Raw genomic sequence first — 22,648 nt, 5'->3', positions numbered from 1 at the left:
GCATATTGGAAGAGGGGGAAAGAAAATGTGAACACACTTTCTAAGTCCCCCCACCCCGTGAAAGCCAATATTACATTGGATCTAAATGCCACCAGCTCATGCTTTGAGGCAGCATCACTCTTCCCTGAAGTGATGAAGGCTGGCTGCTTTCAGAAGTGCTGGATTTGTCAAAACCATTGTTGCTCAAATGCTGTTAAAAGACCTTGGAAACTATAACAAAATGATGATTATTTTTAGACGGGAGGATCTTCCTACTAAAGGAAAGCAGGATTTAAGCATGCAGAAGGGAAGAGAAAAAAGTGAGGGTCGGAAACAGGGAGTGTTGGGAAGGTTTTTTTTGTTTTTTGTTTTGCAATTAAAAAAAAAGAGAGAGAGTAAAACAAGCTCATTCCACCTAGTGATGTCTTGACTAAGCCACAAAAAACGGGGAGGAGAAGGAAGGGCCCTTAGAAGCTCCAGCGCCTGCAGGTACTCACCAAGTGGAGGGAAGCCCCGAGCAGGGCTTGTATCTCGGCTGCTCTCACGGCTGGTATCGCGGCTGCACCCCTGACTCACGCTGGGTCGGGGGATACGGCTGCTCCGTGCTAGCATGCAGCAGGGAGGGTTTCAGAGAAGGTGAACACAAGTTTAATGAGGACACAAAGCTCAGACAGGAAAGTCACATTTATGGTCATTATTGACATTAGTAAAAAAGGAAAATCATGGGCAGCAGCAGCCAACTCTGACTGGCCACAGACCAACCGCAATGCATGCTAAGTGGCGCTTTATTGTGTTGCAAATCAGCACACCTGAGAAGCCTGCCTGGCAGGCAATCCCGGTTGGTGTAAGTGGTAAAGGGACAGAAGATCTTAGTTGGAAAAAGAGAGGGTTAGACTTTTGCACATACAAAGACCATGCCAAACTGCTGAGGCTGAAAGAAACCTTGTGGGAGAGAGATATGTTTTTAGAGGGATAACCAGATCAACAAGGATTTAGCCACGAACCACTAAAGAAAGGCCACTTTTACAAAAAGAAAAAAAAGGTCTTTTACAAAGACTTGTCATAGTAATAGACAAATAATGTCAAAGGAAGGTAAGCAGGACATTCACTTATCTAGAACCTTCTCAAAATATGCTATTATGACGATGTCCCTGATCGGTTAGCATTGCTACAGGCACCCTTGCAAGATTCTCTCTCCTCTCTGCCCTTCTTTTCTCATCAAAATCCGGCATGCCTACTCAAACATGAAGTGGAATCTATTCCTTTGGGTTTCTATTCAACAGCACAACCAAAATCCAGTTATTTGTTGGAGAAGAATACAAATAAGCACCTGGAGACCACCAAGACTGAAAGGTGTCATGTATGACACTACAGAGCCCTTCAGTTTGAGAATAAAGAATATGGAATGAAGATGAAAACCAAACAACTGGTGCATCATTTGCTTCCACAAACCCATCCTGTTATTGCAAACTCTGGATCAGTCCACCGGCTCAGTGAAACCATGATCTGAATACTGAGGCTGAATCATAAAATTGTGAACTGAAGTGAGGTCTGACTGAACCAGATTCCAAACAGGGACAGTGGCAGACCTACATTTTTGCTGCCCTGAGGTTTGAACTGTTATGTGGGGCCCTTTGGAACCAGCATTGAGGTCCAGGTAACCACTATGATCTTCTTCAACTTAGGGATTGTTCCATGACAGATCACCACATTTTTTTAAAAAAATTAACTTCTATGCCTCAGATTTTGATTAAAATTTATGTGCTGAAATATCTCACATATCAAAATCACTGGTGTGAACAAAAAATTTCCTACGCCTTATAGTTTTCGAGTTATGGGAGGGAAATGTTATATACATGCATGATTAACTTTTTTAAAGCAACGTGGACTATAGCTGCTTCTGGGGTCCCTCTGGGATTAGGGGCCCTGAAGCTTAAGCTTCGTTAGTTTCATCCTAGATGCACCCATGATCTGCTTGTAGCATGTGATTCTCATGATGCGGCAAGAGAAAGCAGAAACGAACCTGCAAATCTATAAAAAATCCATTCTGTTCATAAATAGATAAACAAGAGAGCCTGAGTAGCAGAAAGTGTTCCACCAAGTGTGAACTATTCATGACAAAAATGAACAGCTGGAGAAAAATGCACAGGGAGGTGCACTCTATATAGATTGCATTATGCTGGGTGACCTGATTAAATGCCACTGTAAATATCCATACGGCTTTAGAGAGGACGTGGCTTATTAGAGAGTATTCACAGGCATGCATTTTCAGCTTTCTGGTATCATCCAAACTGCCTATACTGTATACCGAATTCTTCACAGATGACATTTAAATAAGGCCACTACCTGACCAAATTTTAAGATGGACTGAAATGCCTTTTTTTAAAGTTCTGCTTCATTGCTCGCCTATAGATAAATCTATTTTTTCATGTATTTAAATGAAAATGTAATATATAAGCAAAAATAACAATTGCATGTATTTTTCACCACCACAACAAAAGTGACACTGTATCCAAAGAGGTCTCAGACCTTACTCTGGAGTTCATTCTGCTTTGAACAGATGTCTTAATTTGGGTTCATGGGAATTGAGTTTGCTTGCATAAAATGTTTTCCTGGATCAACTGACTCTCAACAAAATCAGTTTTCTCATTGTGCTGACTGCCCTGGTTATCAGCTTGGTATTGATGCCCTCTGCCATTTTCTTAATAATAGCTATGTCCTTCTTTATCTTGTTTCCCTTGTCTGTCTTTTGCCTTCCTTCTCTGTGCATACAACCAGAAAGCCTGTCCCCAGATCTCTTCTAGAGAGGTAACCTCACATCCCGCATTACTACTAAGGCTTTGATTCCCTCTCTCACGCACCCCACTTGCGATCTCATAAATCTGGTTGAAATCTCTGCTCAAATCTTGTATGCCTTCTGTGCTGTCATTCTATCCTGTATCTTGAGCTCTGACCATGTATGTGTCTCCCCCTCCAGTCCCACCTGCTTTCCCAATTCCACTCTTGCCTGTTTACTCCTGGAATTCTGATATTGACTTTAAAGTCGCTGTTTCCAGTTCTACTCTGCTAGTTTATCTGGAGGTCTCAATTGCAGTTCTGGCCAGCAGGACTGGATTCTATGCTGATGAATTGTAATGTAAACCAGAACTCCTACCTTCAAAATAAAACCTGCCAAGGCTACCATATTTTTTACATTGAAAGCAGGTAGCCTGGCTTGAACATCAGATGTCTCTGATAACTGGACAGCTGCTTTTACTGAGCCATGGAACGTGCACAATGGTCCTACATATGTTCATTTGTGGGGAGGGGAAGCTACAGAATAAGTTGAAAAGTTACTTGAATGGTAAACAGTGCACTAATAGGTTCTATTTTCAAGCAGAGGCAACAACATGATATATATTTATACATATTTTTTTCCTAAGGGAAGGTAGAGAAAGAAAATGTTAGCATTCACCAACATCAACATGAACTATGAAGTAGCTAAATTCTGTCTTAATGCTCTTGACAGTACATTTGAAATGATAGGATGGAATTAAATCATGAGAGTGGCAACAGAAGGTAAACCACTGGTGGTGGTTGTTTTTTTTAAAAAAAACAAGTATTATTTTCTGATTAATGTTGTGATTAAACCTGGGCAACCTCCACCTAAGGTGGCTTCACCTAAAGTTCTACTAGTGTGGAATTAGGCGGAAGTTTTACTGATTCAGTGGAAAAGATGGCCTTGCCATTTCAAAGTGCTCTCTCAACAGATTCCTCTTTCCTCATTCTGGAGTCACAGAACTTTGTGGACATGTTAGCATGACTCTGAAAGAATGCAAATCGCTAATAAAGTTCTTAGGGTGCGCATTTAAATAAGGCCATCATAGCCACCATGTTATTGTGGTAATACCAAGCACCATGCCGTGCTTCTTCAGTCTCTTTGTTCTGCACCGAAGCCAATACAAATCTTACCTAGACCTATCCTGTTTGGACTGGTCTCTCGGCTGCAGCCCTGGCTTCGAGGGACCTTGCTGCGTTTTTCAGCAGGGGATGGCGCTGGGTGTCCTCTGGTTGTTCCACTGCCCAGTCCACCGTATGCGCTTCCCAAGAGCTTGCCAGGGGAACTGGATCTACTGCCAGCTAGACAGGAACCACAGATATAAAAGAAAAACATTCAGCTTATCTCAAAATGACTAAATCTGCCCGGTTCCATTTAATTAAAAAATATATCAAAAACAAAATTAAAGCAGCAAAGTAAACCCAGAAGCCGCCCATTTGTTAATAAACATGTCTGATCACTTCTGAATTACGCATTTCAAAAATTATGATGGATTGAGAGGAAGTACCTTCCTTAAACAAATACCCAGTTCACACATAATGAGGCACTCCTACAAACCACAGTTTGTGCATGAAAGAAAGAAAGCTCAAGGGCCCCCTGTTTCCACCTCCCCCATTCTTTTCTACTCTCATACACTCAGGCTGCAGACTAGAGGATACCTCCTGATTTCTTAAACCACAATTTCCCTTGATGTCCAACCAGGAAATATGGTTTTATGAAGGCAGAAAGGGATCCAAAGAACTGCTCAGCTCACACAAGGGACTTGTAGCAGCCCAGTGGAATATTTTTTTTTTAGAAAAAACAACTTCTAAAAACTCTTTCAGACTGCCTTGTGTTACCACACAACCTACTTTTAAAAGTCCCTTCAGTTTCAAAAGCACTTTGCAATGCTGGGAAGTGGGCTCCTGTTAAAAAAATAAAAATCCAACTGAACTCACCATACTAGATGCAAGATCCTTTGATCGTGAATTTATCTTTAAATGCCGTGCTACTAGCAAGTAGGTTCTATACATCTTGAGGCATCTTGCATACTTGTTTAATTGAACCTACAATTAAGAATGTTTTCCCCAACCTAGGAACTACAATTTAAACCAGTGCTGCTGCTTCTGTTGTCTGAACAAGCAGCAAACATTTCATTTTTATTATTTTAAGAACTTCTAAACCTCCTCTATCCAGCAAAGAGTCATTCATGGTTGTTCGCAAAGCATTCTGTTTTCCATTTGAACATTTGAAGAGGTGACCAAAACCCCTGCGGTCTTTTTAGCAGAAGCCCTAAAGCACACTTAAAAGGGAGCAAGCCCCATTGAACATAGTGGAGCCTACTTCTGAGTAAACATGCATAAGATTGTTCTGCTAATTCATGCCAAACTACCTGGAGACCACATAGAAAACAACATTCCTGATTTGTAGGTACATTCAGAAGATTTGGGCTCTTGATTATACGGGTCTCTGCACCTTATCTTCACTCTATAGTCTACTGTACTGTACAAGACAAAAATGCCAAATCTTCCTTCCAATTTACACTGAACTTAATCTCACATGCATCAGCAAGACTAAGCTGCCCAATCAGAGCTGTGTCAGAAGAAAGTCCTACTGAATTAAGCAGGGTACTGCTGATGGATAAAAAAAGAACACCTAGTTTTTAATAATCATAGCAGCTGAAATATGACATGTTTTTATATATTCAAAGGTATTCTAAGTACCTAATGTGTATACCAAAAGCAGTCCAAGTCTAAATTCTCATTTTATGGGTACTGGGGGGATTAAAGAGGGGCAAGTATCCTGAATATTAAAATAGTTAAAAACAGTAGTGTGAAAGACAGCACAGACATGGAAACAGGAGTGAAAAAACAAAGAAGGGGTCCTTACCACCAGCAGGGTTAGCTGATCTGGATCCTGGATTATGAGAGCAGACCAAAGGACAGGCAGAGAGTGAATTAGAGAAAGCGAGACAATACAAAGTTCAAGAAGCATTGCTAGTTGCACACAACATCAGTTGCTTTTTGACAGACACATCACTGCTTGCACCATGCAGTATATTACACAGCATGGCCTTTCTTGCCAGCATGGCCACAGAGACACCTATTACCTGAACTTATGAGCTGGCAAATGACCACTTGGGGGTCAAGCAAAAAAGAAACGTAGTGCCAGCACAGAGCCTTCATCAGTGGTATCATGAGTTGGCCTTGCACAGCAATTAGATGCAGTGTAGCAGGACATGCAAAGCTGTTGCTGGTCACAGACAAATTACTAGCATGTCTGCACTGGGATAACTAGTGGGTCCATGAGTAATGATCCAACATGCACATCAATCATCCCAAAGCCAGCTTCTTCAGCACATCCCCCCCCCCAAAACGCTTTGTCCCCTTAATAATGTATTGATTTTGTTAAGGATTTAGAACACAAAGAATGATACCAGTAAGAAAACAAAAATGATCAAGAAACCAAGAGCAGCCCTAATAGCTATATTGCTCACTAGCAATCCCTTATAATGGGATTGCAACTTTCACAAGCAGGGTAGTAAGACTGGCCTGCCAAGCCCCCAGTGAAAGAACTGCAAGATTCAAAGATTAGGGCTCTAACAATCAATGTAAAAAACACAACATCAGGAGAACTGGCATTCTGTCAGGGTCAGTGGGAATGCTCATACCATGCAACACAAAAAACTTGTGAATATGCTACTGGTAATATCATTTTTCTCTTTATGCAAATACACTACATTAAGCACCTAATCACTATTTTACACATTCTACATTATCCCTTCTTTAGAATTATTTTCACACACCCAGCATATCAGCTTAATTGAGAGATGCCCCAGGTGATCAGGAATCGGAGTGACTAACAAGATGCAAATTAGCAAGTATCATATGCTCTTCCCCTTAACTGATCAGTAATCACAGATCATACAGTACAGTAACAAAGGATCAGAGAGCCAGCTATTATTTATGACATACGGGAATCCATTTTATTTTCTTCAGCAGTCATCGCAGATGCAGACCTTTCTGCACAGTGTCAGCACTCAACCAATCCAGCCAAAGTCCCACCTTCCTACTCTCTGAAAGACATGCTCCCATGATGCTGGATGAATTACAGGATGAATTGCACAAGACATCCCAGAGAGATGGATAGGGCCTGATTTAGTGGACCTCCTCTGGGGTAAAAAGAGTAGGAAAGCCCTTTACAAGTAAAACAGGCAGACACCACAGATTAGAAGCAGCTTCTAATGAAGGAGTATTCTTCCATGCTTAGCACAAAGGAGTTCATGAATGTGTGAAACACAAGTGAACAATTCAAGCAGCATATTAGGAGATAAACGCACGTGATCATAATGAAAGAGGATGGGAATGTACACAGGGATGGTAACCATTACCTAGAGCCCTCAAATATCCTGATATTTCTATATCTGTGTACCATTTTATAATGAATTGGAGTCCTAGCCTTGGATAAGGCTGTTCCACACAAATTATATATACTGAACGAAACTGATTGGAGTGAATGGAATATGTGCTTTCTTCGAGGACAGGCAATGAAAATGAGCTGGAAAAATATAAAGCCTCCTCAACAAGACAAAGCTAAATGGCTTCTTACGCTGGGACTGTGAAACTACTTTAGCCCGGCTGCGGCCTCGAGTGTCAGCAGGTGATGAGGTAATACTGGTGGTACTTCCAGAGCTTTGCCTCCTTGTGCGGATCCGACCTAGGGAAAAGGGGGGAAAGAAGCAGCAGTTAATTAATCCAAGTGATTGTGCTTTAAATATCTAATCCTCTCACCAACACATTCAAATTGGGATGAACAAATCTATCATAATCATAATACTTGTACTAAAATGAAAATGCATCCCATTTTACTAGTGTTAGAAATATGGTTAAAATCTCAATATCAAAACCAGAAATGAATATTTAGGTGCAACCCAATGGGACTTCACCTCTCTCCTCTTCCCACAGCCCGCAAAATCTGCCCTAGAGACTTTTACAATCCTCTGGAGATGATTTTGATGGTGCACAGAGGGCTCCAGTGGGGAGGAGAGGATAGTAAAGTTCTGTTGTGCAAGTGGAAGCCTGTTCTGCTTACACACATATAATGTTGGGTACAACCCTTTGCATTTAACAGTGTACATAATAGAACACCCAAAACAATTTGCATCAAAATGTCACAAGAAAAAGGAAAACAACAAAGTTCATTCCTAAATTAGGGGAGAGAACTGGAGATAAAGAGGTTCTAGGTGTTAATGGCTGATCTTCAAAATTATTATTGAATAAGACTAGGCAATATTATTCCTGCTTTACAGATAGGAGGAATAAGTCCCTGTGTGTCTCCAGAATGTTCTAGCAGAACAACTTCTCGAGAATGCTCTAGCAAACATCCTTGCAGCCCAGTTATGGCCAGTAGAATCAGTAAGCACAAAGCGTGATGATCCAATTTTTTCTGACAAATCCTGAAGGACTCTACCTCAGTGGTAGAGCATCTACTTTTCACAGAGAAGCTCCCAGTCCCCAACATCTACAGGAATGCCCCACGTCTGAAGCCAGGGAAAGCTGCAGACAATACTAAGTTAGGTGAACCAATGGTCTGGCTCAGTATTAAGGAAGCTTCCAAAGTTCCTATGATATTACAAGGAAAGCAGCAGCAATGTACCATACTAAACTTTACAACTTTATCATTATTCCTCCTCCCCTTCACTAGCAAGAAAAAGCTGTTTCAACTATTATCAGCATAACTGCTTCAGCTGCCCTGAAAGTGTGAATGAACAGAAGATGACACCAACAGATGTACCATTCCTTCATAGGCTGCATCCCATCAGAGCCCAACCCACCAGCACCACTGGACCATTTGATTTTGTTGGACTCCTACTCCCCCTTAGCCACTAGAGCCAATTGGCAGGAATTGTAGTCCAACGTCTGGAGGGCACCAGATTGGCTACTTCATGATTACTCCTCCTCCTCCTCCTCCTAATAATAATAATAATAATAATAATTTTATTATTTACACCCCACCTCCATCTGGCTGGGTTTCCCCAGCCGCTCTGGGCAGCTTACAGCATATATAAAAACGTAGTAAAATATCAAATATTAAAAACTTCCCAATACATGGCTGCCCTCAAATGTCTTCTAAAAGTCTTAGCCTGTCCTACCTCACAAGGTAATTGCATCTACTATTTTCTCTTTAAGCTACAGGTTAATCTAAAAATAACCAAATTCAGTGCAAATGCTCAGTCTGGCTTTGGCTATTATATGATAGATTTTTTAAAACGAATAAAACGTTATATTTCCCAAGGGAATCCCCTTTCTCTCTACTACAAACATGCTGTTTCTTCTACCTTTCTATTCCAGTGCTATTTCAGAAAGCACACCTTTCGCAATAACGAAACTATTTCCAACACCATGAAAAGGTAAATAGAAAACAGCACTATTTAAAACAATCCCATAATATTTGTACTGTTAAAAATAAAATAAAAACATACGTAAGAAATTTAGAAACAATTAAAAACATCTAATTATATCTAAAATATGTAAAAGCATTAAGAAAATCAAGTAACAGGTAAAGCAGTCATAGTTAATAAATTTCAAGGTTGCCAGGAACTGTACAATGAAACAAACTATTAGCCATTAAAATGATACTAGTTCTACACAATTAATAAATAAAGCAGAGGCCTAGAAAGGCCACTGGGCAAAGAACCAGAATAACCTTTTTATGCCCTTTTCTTTCTTTTTTTTAAAGCAAGCTTTTTCTACGGAAACGAAAGAGCCCAACATTTCCAGTTACAAAAACCAGGTAAACCCTCAGTTGGCGGTGATATTCATGAAGTGTCCAACACGTTAGGCTAGGTTCACAGAACTACTCAGAAACAAAATGTTCCACTAAGTATTATGCCTAATGACAAGGGTGAGCTGAGAGACAAGGTGAAGGGTACTCAGCAGCAGCAGCATGAGTAAGAGGAGAACACCATGCAAGAGGTCATGCAAAGGCACCAGTGAACACAGATGAAAATCAGGGACCACTTGGGTGATAACAGAGAACTGGTGTAAGAGCCAGAGACAGACCTCAGTTACACAGAGACTGCTTACCCTCAGGTTTACTGGTAGTACCATCTTTAAGCAAATTTAGAAAAAAAATGAGAGGGATAACAGGGAAAGTTAGTAATATTCAGCAGAAGTGGGCAGTGTGTAGTTAGCTACAAAAACAAGGTATAACTTTCAGTTGAATTAAATGAATAATGTTAGTTAAACAGAAATGCAACATCTGTGCACCTGAAGCCGGAATTATCGTAATACATACATGGGTAACCGCACAAGGCTGCTACCACCTCCAGATATTTATGACATTTCCTAGTCCTCACTTGGGTTGTCTTTCTTTTGATTTCCCCCCCCCCCCTTTTCAATTTCATCAGGCTTCCTTTTCTGCCACCTGGCTTTGAAGTGTGTTGCACGGTTGATAAGATTGTTTTAAAACTTCATGTAAACCTGTTAGAGAGGCCTATACTACCAGAGTATAAAAGTACCATGAACACACAAACAAACAAAATTCGGTCATTTGTTTAACCAGACTGCTTCTTACAGCAGAGATCGTTATGACAATAGCTCCACCTGCTGACAAATAACCCCATAATGCTTTCAGCACATTTAATTGGTGACATCCAGTATTATTCCCAACGCTCCCGTTTGCACAACAGAAACCTGATTGCACAATAGGACTTCTGTTTTATTTTCTCCTCCTTCCGTAGCAGATTTGGGGAGGAAGGAGGTGGGCTGTGGGGGAAGACATGCATTGGATCTCACCCATTATGGTTCATTAACACAAGTGAGCATATGAGCAATCTTGCAAAGGCTGCTGGTTGTGTGAATGGCTCTTAAGGAAACTGCCTCCGAAACTGCCTGCCCATACACTAAGTATAGAAGGGAAGAAAGAGAAGCTTGATGTCTTTTCACTAGAGTGTGTGCTCTACTCTTTTTTAATACTGAAGAAATACAATTAGCATATTGCTGAGGAAGGGACAATGTCAAAATGTAATTCTCTAAACCAGCAGAAGTAATACAGCACTAGTTTGTTTGTGAACCACTTGTCTTTGCTTCTGTGTTTCTCTAATACTGGGCCCACAAGTTCTTCTTAAATAAAAAGGTGCTTCTGGAAATGCAGGCATTGCATACTTGGTCATTAGAGAGCCCTTCTGCAGAAACTGACCATGGTAAGGTGATGTGCACTCTATAATAATACTAATACTAATAATTTATTATTTATACCCCGCCCATCTGGCTGGGCTTCCCCAGCCACTCTGGGCGGCTTCCAAAAAAATATTAAAATACTGTAATACATCAAACATGAAAAGCTTCCCTAAACAGGGCTGCCTTCAGATGTCTTCTAAAAGTCTGGTAGTTGTTGTTCTCTTTGACATCTGGTGGGAGGGCGTTCCACAGGGAGGGTGCCACTACCGAGAAGGCCCTCTACCTGGTTCCCTGTAACTTGGCCTCTCCCAGTGAGGGAACCGCCAGAAGGCCCTCAGCGCTGGACCTCAGTGTCCAGGTAGAATGATGGGGGTGGAGACGCGCCTTCAGATATACTGGACCAAGGCCGTTTAGGGCTTTAAAGGTCAGCACCAACACTTTGAATTGTGCTCGGAAACGTACCGGGAGCCAATGTAGGTCTGGATTAGTTGTAGTTTCCGGGTCACCTTCAAAGGTAGCCCCATGTGTCGTAGGTGTCGTAACTACTTGGATGCTGCCAAATAAAATTAGTCACAGATTTAAGTGCTATCAGAAGAATGCTGCCCCCATTGAGTGCAGTACAGACTAAACCAATTGAAAGGGACATCCTGCTAAGGTCAATGAAAGTAGTCTGCAATTTAAACTGAAGAAATTTTTTAAAAAAAGATTGGGGTTATTGTAAGATTAGGTGCAGGAAAAGCAGTAACTGAATAAACAAATATACCCACAAAAGTTGACAAGAGATTCTGTGGTGGCACTATTGACTCATGCTGACAAGATTTCCGCTTGAAGAATGCAACATGCAAACCAATCAAGAACACAGGAGGACACATAGAAGCCGGCGTGGTGGTGTGGGTAGAGTGCTGGACAAGGAACCCGGGAGACCACCAGTGTTTGAATCCCCACTCAGACACAAAGCTCACTGTGTGGCCTTGGGCGAGTCACCAGTCTCAGCCTACCCTATCTCACAGGGCTGCTGTGAGAGTATATATGTACACCACCCTGAGCTCCTTGGAGGAAAAGTGGGATACAAAGGTAATAATAATAATAACAACTAGTTATACTAAGATCACTCAAAGCATAGAGTCATTCAGGGTATTCTCTGGAGAAAAACTAGTCTGTTTCATGCCGGAAATATGCTTCCTGCAGCCTTTAACATTCACAGGTCATATTTGTTTGTTTTAATTTTGCTCCCCCAGAATGTTAGGCAAAATTTAGCAGCTGCTCCAAATTTTTACACTGGTGGAACTTAGTGGCTGCTTTATCTTGGCATGACTTGCCAAATACTCACTTATATTGATCCTCCTTTAAACAATGTTTTTGCCACACTAAGCTGTAATAACCTAATCTTTATGAGAAAAAAGGAGGCGATTTCCCCTGATCTGCACTGAATCCTAACAAATGTATATTCAAGATTAGAAAAGGTTGCATTCTGCAACATCATACCCATCGCACACCTACTGAAATCAATGGATTTGAAGTTAGCCTTATACTCTGATGAAAATGGGATTACTCTGAGTATGACTTAGTGGAATGCAACCCAATAGGGACACCTTCCCTAGATTGCAGCTACTGCATTCTTTCCAGAGAATAACATTTGTTCCTCATGCTGCACAGTCTGAGTTGTCTGGCTCACAGAATTCACAGAAGCCTTGCCGAAGAAAGTGACAGCAATCATGTCAAATAAAACGCCACCACTCCATAAACTGCTCAGGTGCCGTAGATGCCAAACCTATTTCATTTAGCTAATGCTTCTGTAAACAATCCACGAATTTATTCCCCATGGGACAGTACATACCGTTTTCCAAACTATTTCTCTGTAAGGCTGGAACTCCCTAAGAAACGCATTCATTTATTCTACTAAATCCTTACATAAATCACTCATCTCCTTTATGGGAAAGCAAATAAGCTTACCTAGAGATGCGTATGAACCCGGGGGCAAGGCCGCTGCCGAGCTGAAGGGGGCATCTGATCCAGAAGTGACTTTAGATTTGGCACTGGCTGCTGCATTCACGTCAATGTCACTGCGAGAACGTTGGAGGGACCCTGATGCAGACACAGATTTTGCACTCACTGTAGAAGCTTTTGAGGAGGTGGGTGGGAAGAGAGATACGCACTGTTAAAGATAAGGATACTCAAGGAGATCAGTTTAGCACAAGTCTTTTCATTCCTGCCAGGAGGAATGGGGGTGCTAAGACTGAAGATTTTTCCCTACGCCCAAAGAATGATTTCAGGCACAAAAATGCTTCAGTAAGTTTTATCCTAAGGATTTTTTTCCCCATTAAATGGAAAAGTACTATATGAACCTTCGCTTCGAAATAAAACTCTACGCCTTCACTATTCTAATGTGGTTTTAAATAAGCCTCACGCTTTCTCTTTTTCAGCTTGGTTTTAAGTTCAGCTGAAAATTGTTTTGTTCTGTCTCTGCTAAGTAAATTTTATGTTGTTCTCTTGCTGACACACAGCAATAGAATACATGAAATGAAAACATACAATAACATACAGAAATTCAGCAATAAAATTCCAAAATTCACCCTCTTAAAAACAAAACAAAAAATTACGGACTGAGAGAGGCATAACAACACTGTAATTCTTGTGGTTGCTATTACAAGAAGTCTTCTTATTTAACAAATAAACTGCGTTAAAATCAAACTTTCTACATCTTTTAAATTAATGCGTCATACCAAATTAAAGAAAACATATTTGCGCTCTTTATCCAGCTTCCTCCTCTCCCTTCCTATTTGGCAAAATAAAGATCTCCCTCAGAGAAACAGCAAAATGATTATGGCCCTTTCAAGGACCAATCAGGTACTCTTTTGCCGGTGTTGTGTTAACTATTCTGTATGTAATCTCAGCTACGGAGGTCCTTCCAACCCAGACCATATGTGCGTTAACCAGAAACTCATCAAAAATCTAAGGCTCTAATATAGCCTTCCCTGAAATGGTGGCCATTGTTTTGGACTACAGATCCCATAAGCCCCAGTCAGGGATCAGGGGTGATGAGGGCTGTAGTCGAACAACATCCAGAGGGCCACAAGTTGGGGAAGGCTGGTCTAGATTGGTGGACCTTGGTTTCTCAGTTACATGAACCATTCAGACTCTGTTCTGTTTAAAATATAGGTTTTCCTACCTCCACTCAAATCTTTATTCTGAACTAAATCATACTGCTGCTCTGATGTAGCTTCTGTGAGAAGAAAATTTGACGGAGTAAGTTAATGCTACCTATCTATTAGATTGCTACTACAGCTTATTATTACTAAAAGAATAAGGCTTCTGCAGATAACCTTTGCCGTTCCAGACGGCTACTACAGGAATACTCAATTCAGTTTGAGGGAGTATTTGTGGGGCAGATATAGTTGAGGATTCATCTCCCTATTTGTTGGCAGGCCCTATTTTCAAGGATGTAGTTGAAAAATCTTACTAAAATTGCAACAACAAGACGACTGAATTTCTCTTGGCAAACAGAAACAGGCACATAAATAAAAAGGTGGCCTCATTTGCTTTTGTTGCAATGACAATACATGATTAAAACGTTTTTAGAAGAATGTGGTGGGTGTCAGCCGTTGCATTTAAAAAATATATATTTTGCTTGCAAATGATTGCAGTTTTCTTATGAAGAGTGGTATAAACAAACTTAATCGCTTACTATATCTAATGATGTTATTATATTTACTGTGCGTACTGTAGTGCACGTCCTGTACTGCCCAATCTACAACACATTCAAAATAAACTGAAGAAACCATGGAAAACTCTGGCAATTGTAATAATTCTGTCTAAAAGTTTTTCATTCATTCATCTGCAGTTCTGAGCACCTGAATAAGACATTTGTTTATGAAGCTAGGAAAAGTTAGAATGAAGACTTCAAGCTCTTCCATTCTCAAAAGAAACCAGTTTTGTGGACGGGATGGCAGACATGAAGTATTGTGAGTTGCATCAGAAACCAATGGAGAATTACTCTCTGTATTCACAGTGTCCCTAGGAGCCTGGTTGCTGGCATCCCTTAATACTTGCGGAATATGGAATCCAAAGATTTGTCTAGATCAGCCTTTGCCAACCTAGTGGCCCCCAGATGTTTTGGTCTATGACTCTCATCATCCCTGACTAATGGGCACATTGGCTAGGCCGAGAGGGGTTGTAACCAAAATATCTGGAGAGCACTAGGTTCGTAAAGGATGACTTAGAAATTAATGCAAAATGTATCATGCCTGTCATAAATTCTCGTATATTAGTGATTTGTTGCTGTCTGTCATAAGTTGCACTAAGGCCAATCTAACGAAGACATCCCAACTGATTTTAAGGAGCTTAATAAAGAATGATCTTTATCAAAACAATGTCTGGCTCAAAATGCCTTCACGGATGAACATAATTCAAATATTTTGCCAAGTGTTGCTTCAAAGTTATTAAGTGAGAATTTACTCCTGCAGAACAAATCTTGAGACTAATTTGCTCTCAGAGTTCTGTTGCCATTTATCCCAAACGTTTTCCCACTTCGAGGCTGCTTCATGAAAGGTAGCAACACTTCTGAGCAGCCGCTCCCATCTTGAATTGAGCTAATACTACCTATTCTGTCTAGCAGTGCCTGACAAGGGTCACTGAACAGAATTGTTTCTTGTTGGCTTGACACTTGACAGGGAAGGTGGTGCTTCACCTTTCCCATACCGCCCCATTCCCACTCCCACTTTAGACCCAGTCCCCTCAATTTTCACCTCGCGATGTAGTGCTTCCAGTTGGACTTCTTTTGGCAGACAGCGGACGACTAAAAAGGAGGAGAAAGAATGGATTTAGAAACAGGTTTTCTTTGAATCCACAATGGCAACACTTCCAAAAATTGTTATCTTGGAGGCTTAGGAGGCTCCCTCCCCTCCCCACATTCATTTACAATTGATTACAACAATGCATCCTTGCACTGTCCACAGATTCCAACAGATGAAGAACATCAACGTTAAAGAGCGTTCCGCCCACCTTCCCTATTTATAGAAGGTTCCATCTCCCATGCTTTTTAACTTCTACAAGAAACTGCTGAGAAAGGTCATAGGAAGATCCAGGCCAAAGTGTCACCTTGGGATTTTGTTTTCATCAGATCCCAGGTGTTGGCCCTCATCTTTAAAGCCCTGCGCACCTGGGAGTGGAGCATTTCCAAGGACCACCTTCTCTCACATGTTCCCTCCCACATGGTCCAATCCCACTCCAGCTTCCCTTGCAGAATGAAGCTCGGGGGGCAGGGCCTTTCAAACACCAGAACGCTCTCCCTAAGGAAGCTAAAATGGACTCGACGTTTCAATGATTCATTAAAACGTGGCATTTTAGGGAGCTGTTTGGGGTAGACTGATGAACTCTGGGATTTATTCCTGTCTGCTGTGATAAGAGGCAGATGCACACTGTTGGATTATGGTTTTGTTTGGAATAAATGTTGTTGTTGTTATTATTATTATTATTATTATTATTATTATTATTATTATTATTAATACCCTGCCCATCTGGCTGGGCTTCCCCAGCCACTCTGGGCGGCTTCCAACAAAATATTAAAATACAGTAATGCATCAAACATTAAAAGCTTCCCTAAACAGGGCTGCCTTCAGATGTCTTTTAAAAGTGTTCATCATGTGAATGTTTAATGTTTTACTGCAAGTCGCTTCATTATTTTTTTAATGAAGAAAAAAGCAGGGTAGAAAACTCTAAAATGAACAAACAAGCTAAATTTTGGATTGCATGTGAAATCAGAACAAGTAGATCAAGTTCCTATACATGAAGCCAAGCGACAATTCTCAGAATCCAGAAGCGGTACCAATTCAGCAAATGAAACTGAATGTTTAAAAAGAAAATGGGGAAAGGTCATATTTTGTTAGTATTAACACTGTGAGGGCTTACTTGAGACTCTCCTGGGAGCTAGAAGAGGAGCGGTCAGACTGAGGCAAAGACACTATGCTGTCAGAGTTCTTCAAGTCAGACTGCAGGGCTTTCTGGTATGAGGACTCCAACGAATTGAACAGATGCTCTGCTTCTCGGCTAAAATGGCTGTGGAAGCCCCAGTAACACCTGAGGATAAAATTTCAAATCAGTCACTGAACACAACATTAGCGCAACAGAACTTTAGCCCCAGAGAAGCTGCTCTGTTGAAATTCCAGCCAAAATTTAAAATGGCAGTGGTGGTGGGGAATCAACTTATGAAATCAAAACCAGCATATTTACATCCATTTATTTCCACATAAATTATTTATGCCTCCACACATTGGTCCGGTTCATACATCACACTTTACACCACCGTTAAAAGCAAACTGTGCTTTATTGTGAACAAGATACATGCTGCTCACAAGTTCTTCCTCCGGTCTTCCCCCGCTGCTGTTGGGAAACAAGGCAGAGTCTGGCTTGTCGCGACATCTGAACCAGGCCTCATGGTTTGCTCCAAAAAACCAAATTGTGAGTGGTAAGCCAAGAACAAGCCTTGGCTTCCGCTTGTGGTTTGTTTGCAGCAAAACAAACCATGAGCCCAGATTTGGACAACATGAAAAACCTGGCAGCTGCAGAACTAGGGGAGGACAACAGCAACAACTTATGAGCATCCTGCATCTTGTTCACATTTAAACTTTCACTAGCTTTTCATACTAGTTCTAATGTTCCCAGCAGGAAAAGAAATTAACAGGAAATGAGAATAAAGATTCAGGGATAATTGCACTTCCTACTGCAAAATAAGAATATATCTCAATGGGGAGTACAACATACACTAACATAGCCTACCACTTTGTCACTACACTGGGTTTAACCATTGCGATTGGACTTTTCTTGCAGTTTCAGCTAAGGCAAGCAATAATCCATGAAGGCTGAGGGATCAAGCATTGATAAGGGAAAACTGAATTCTAGTGAAGTCCTCAAAAATATTGGGTGGCAAGAGAGAAAGGCATTACAAACTGCAATTCTGAAAATACCAGCAAGTCTCAGAATGCAAATGTCTGACCTTTAAAGAACCACTGAGCAAACAGATCTTTGAAACTGACACAACTCTCTTGTGAAAATAGATGAATCTTCCAAACAACTTACACCAAAACAAGGCAAAGCTATTATGAACAATACAGTCAATAGCATGCCTACAGTAGTCTCTTTCTCTCCCTTTTGCATGTGAGTTCCTGAAGGCATGATTCTGCCCCTCACTAAGTGACATCAAATTTCATGAAACTGCTGCGGACTTTAACAGCCTTGAATTCAGCTGCATAGCACACAACAACGTTCCTTGATGGAATCTGCAATGGAGGGAAAAAGAAACCCACTTACTTTCTGGCTTTTATCCGTGCTTCAGAGTCAGCATCGTGGATTCCCTTCTTTAGTGTTTCAGCCAATACTGATATGTGCCTGAGATTAGAAAACAACATCATTTACCAGGCCGCGGGGGGGGGGGGGGGGAGAGATACTCCAGCGCCACTGCACTTTGGGGCCATAAAAAGTTTATCCATCTTGCCAGAATAAAAACAGCATGCTTTGCTAAGCCCAGATTTCTACACAATATCCTTTTTGAGGATGTGGTTGCTTACTTATGCCAGTCAGCTTTATTGCATTTGCCTCTCTTGTATTCAAAATGCCAAGAAACATTCTTCAGAGGTCAATCCTGAGTTACTTGGAAACCACAGAAGCATAAAAGTATAGAGATGCTAAAATGTGCATATGCCGCTGAAGCCATTTGGGAATCAATAGGGTTTACTTGCTGGCGGGAGCGGAACAACTTTGGCACCATAATCTACGTTGTATCGTGCTTGCGACACCAACTGGTTAAGATAATGTGACAGCACAAAACGTTCAGGGAACAAAGCTATCAAAACAATTTGGTGGTCCCGTCTGCACGCAACATGAGTAACTGTGCAAGCTCCCACAGAGCAGATCACAGTTGCTTCGCTCCTACATCTGTTCTGGTTCTGTGCTGAGCTAAGCCACAGTTTAGCATGTAATCCAAAATAGGATTGTGATTTAGGTTTGTCCTGTGGATCATGGTTTGCCTTGGAAAACTACATCACGAGCCTGGATTTGGACAGTGTGCGTGAAACCAAACCATGACTTAGCTAAGTGAAAGCACAGTGGCAGAACCAGAGGAGCAACATGCTGATCGTGATCTCCTTTCCAGGAGCCTGCACATTTGCTCCTTTGGCTTAATAGTCATAGTTTGGCTTAATGTTACATGGGAACGAGGTCGAGTCTAATGTGCAACTTCTGTGAGGAAAAGGGAAGTGGTCAGTTTGGTTGAGATTAAACCATCACAAAATCTCTAGAGACAGATTTGGGTGATGTAGGATATGACAAGGAGCCAGTGAAATATCCTTTGCAGTGAGGAGAATATAGCCGTAGTGATAGGAAATATAGGCCTAATTATTCTTTTCCATGCATTTGATTCTCCTTCCTCACTGAGAAAGGGTGAATTGAGACGTACCATATTCAGTTGTAAGCGTGGTATCTCCCAGGCAATCTGTTCTCCTTTTCATTCCAGATGGGCAATATCAAATTTAGCTAAATTAACTCTCAACCCAGCATGTGGAGAACTAAGAAAGGCATTGGGATTCTTCCCCTCCTGCCCTGAAAAGTGGAGCTCTCCTGCCACAAGGTATTAGGCAGCAGAAGACTAAGATTCGCCTAAAGTTCCCAGAGACAGATACATATTCTGTCAGCACAATACAATATATGCAAGCTGTCTCATCTCCTTAGGGACTATTTTAAGGCTAAGAAGTGTGGATGCTGTCTCAATGACTTGGCTGAAAACTGCAACATCTTTTTAGCTACTGTGACAATCTCCTTATGCTCTGTACCCCTGCAGATTCTTATAATTCAGCTCTCATCTAAATACTCAAGTTAGCTTCAAATGTTTTGAAAAGGATAAGCTATTACATAAGTAACACAGTTCTCTGGCAACCAAATTCCTCTCTGCCATGGGTGCTCTACCTTTTGCTTCTAAGCATAAAACACTCATGAACTATTTTCAACTTCTGAACGTGGTCAAAGAAAAATCTTCTTTGTAACCAAGCTGGCTTGGAAATCTTTAAATATCACACTACTCAGCAGTTTTACCTAACAGTGATCCTATAGGCCTGGTGCTAGAACACACACTGGTTAAATTTGATTTCCTCTGCTCCCTTGTTTCTCTCTCTTTTGTTTATTTGTTAATTTAGAATATTTTACTGTGCTCCTCAGCCAAAAATGCTTCAAGAACAGCTTACGTAAGATAAATAAACACACACCTAGTCTGCAGATTTACAATGCAGAAAATGCAATACAAGCAGAGAGGAAAAGGAATAAAGAGGGAAGGGGAAAGCAAATAAACTCAGGCACCAATCCTTAAAGTGATGCAGTTCTTTTAAGGACCAGCTGGAACGGAACAGTTCAGGGAGAGTTCCACTAAATGGAACTGGTCTTCCCACAGCGCTGAATGAGTGGCCCTGCTTCCCATCAATCCCTCTGCTGGAATAGCTGCTGCCACATGATATCTGCGGGAGTAAGGAGCCCAATGGAGATTGCCTACTCCTCCCAAATGTCGCCAAGTCTATCAGAGAATTCCCTCCCTACCAAAGAAAAAAGGGGGGGAGTGAGGCAAGCGGGAAGCATGCTTTCTCTATTACAATACACACATCTTACCTTTCTAGGGAGTGTGTTTGCCATTCTTGTAAAAGTAAATATAAAAATTCAAAACAGCGCCTAAGGTATGAACAAATATGGGAAATTACCATTAATTAGGTTATCTTTATAAATACACATACCACATTAAACTTCATAACTGCCTAACCCAAGGTCACTAAAAGCCACATCTACCAAAGAATATATGCTTCTGGAAAATACTTAGGCTTTTGCAAATTTCTGGGCAATGTGAGTTCTGTAGTTGTGATGCAGCCACTGTAATATTCTGTGTGCCTATCACTATGAGGTTGGATTTTATTTTTAAGTGGGTCCCTCCGGCTGGTCATAGAATGTGGAAGGTTCTCCTTTTGCCTTGAAAGCACATTTTTGTATGTTTCGACCAAAGTCTTGGGCTCACAGAACAAAAACCACACACAACATTTCATACAGTGCTGAAGTGAGGATCATGTCCCTTGTTGGGATCAACTAGCATTTCAAATGCAGGCAGAAATCTTGTTCAGAATGGGTGTTTAGGATGGGGGGGGAATACTGGGGGTTGGGTTTTTTTATACTAATTTAAGTGTGTTACCTCGTTGAAGTGATAGGATTCCATCCCCACCCTGCACCCTTAAGACTGAAGTCTTCCATCCAAGCCAGTTGGAAGCTAATACCAACTTTTGAACATTTCAGGTCACTTTATTTTAACTTACTGCGGATGCTTTTAATAATTGTCAACAACTGTGTGACAGATGCTACACATAATATAAGAATGAAACAATTAGTGTCTAGAAGGCTTAAAGATTTCTGAAATTGGCAGTTACAGAGATCTAGCTGATTTCCCTTCTTGTGGCAATATATTGAGGGCTCTAGGAAGAGACGTAGGGGCATCTCCACTGTTAATTTGATCTGCAGAATTTTGGCGTGTTTCTGGATTTGAATGTGGACCTTGGGCTAAATGTGGGGGAGAGAGAGACTTTTTATCCACTCTGTTTGGAGAGGGGTCTTCAGCTTTTTATTGGTAACTAAAATTCATGTATTTGGCCTTGGTTTAATAAATAATAATAATAATAATAATAATAATAATAATAATAATGCCCAAGACACTCTGGGCAGCTTCCAACACATATAAAAAAATAATAAAACACCGAATATTAAGCAATAAAACAACAGCAGTGGCAGACTTTGGGTTCTCAAATTTCAGCAGCACCCTGTGTGATGCTAAAATTTGATGCTCCCCACCTCCTGTGCTCACTGTTGCAGCACCTGCTATGGGCCAACATTCAAGTGTGGCTGAACCGAACATGCTACCCTAAAACTGCCTCTGCTAAACAGTGAAAAAGATTTCTCCCTGTCCTGTGCGCAGTCTCTAGGACATTCCAAATCTACAATTCTAACACTAAATTTCATTTTGCTAAGCCACCAGATCAAGAAAAGGGGGAGGGAAACACGACTCACCTTCTAACTGCGACAGATTTGGAGGTACAGTTACTGGTGATGATGGGGATTAGTCGAGGGATGTGTGTATGCTACGGAACGAAAAGCAACAACAGGGAAATCTTAAGAGAGGTTGAAAGCAAAAAAACCTGTTCCTAAAGTGTAGATGCTAAAATGAAAAGATTGTGGTTGACTCAATCAGACACACAGAGGATGGATTCAGTGCCAAACATGTCCCTCTGCTCCTCTCCATGACAAGAATAATAAATATTTTAAAAACAAACAATTATATGCAGTGTGGTATAGTGATTATATTGTCAGACTGCAACTGGGGAGAGCAAAGTTCAAGGCCTTCCTGAGCAGTAAAGCTCACTGTGGGACCATGAGCCAGTCTATGTACCTCTCAGCCAGGGCTATTGTGGTGAGAATCATGCAAGCTAGCTCAAGATGCTTGGAAGAAAGGTGGGATTTAAATGTATAAATCATGAACATTAAAATGTATTCATTTATTTATTATCAGTTTTTCTTGGCACATGCTTTTGTTAAAAAAATACACTGGACTGAGTTACATCCCTGCGCTTGCTTGCTTTATTTATTTCATAAAATTTATACACCACTTGATTGGGGGGGGGGG

General features: G+C 41.0%; 1 protein-coding gene across 22 annotated transcripts in view; it reads right to left on the bottom strand.

Moving 5' to 3' along the window:
- CLASP1 (cytoplasmic linker associated protein 1) overlaps positions 1–22,648 on the bottom strand; it is a 163,330-nt gene that overhangs the window by 55,913 nt on the left and 84,769 nt on the right. For 7 of the 22 annotated variants that reach the window (XM_083584384.1, XM_083584374.1, XM_083584390.1 and 4 more), the window contains 9 exons: positions 22,036–22,106; positions 20,602–20,661; positions 18,262–18,339; positions 16,864–17,031; positions 15,702–15,751; positions 14,126–14,179; positions 12,910–13,077; positions 7,385–7,492; positions 3,931–4,098 (listed from right to left, as the gene is read on the bottom strand). In XM_083584384.1, the coding sequence (XP_083440510.1) occupies positions 3,931–4,098; positions 7,385–7,492; positions 12,910–13,077; positions 14,126–14,179; positions 15,702–15,751; positions 16,864–17,031; positions 18,262–18,339; positions 20,602–20,661; positions 22,036–22,106 (925 nt within the window). Of the gene's footprint in view, positions 1–476; positions 585–3,930; positions 4,099–5,665; positions 5,693–7,384; positions 7,493–12,909; positions 13,078–14,125; positions 14,180–15,701; positions 15,752–16,863; positions 17,032–18,261; positions 18,340–20,601; positions 20,662–22,035; positions 22,107–22,648 lie in introns of all 22 variants that reach the window. The other 15 variants (XM_083584376.1, XM_083584372.1, XM_083584386.1 and 12 more) reach the window with 6 other exon arrangements.

This window comes from Podarcis filfolensis (assembly GCF_964270895.1).
Source record: "Podarcis filfolensis genome assembly, chromosome: 1".
Taxonomy (NCBI): Eukaryota; Metazoa; Chordata; class Lepidosauria; order Squamata; family Lacertidae; genus Podarcis; species Podarcis filfolensis.
This window is presented reverse-complemented; position numbering and strand designations above follow the sequence as displayed.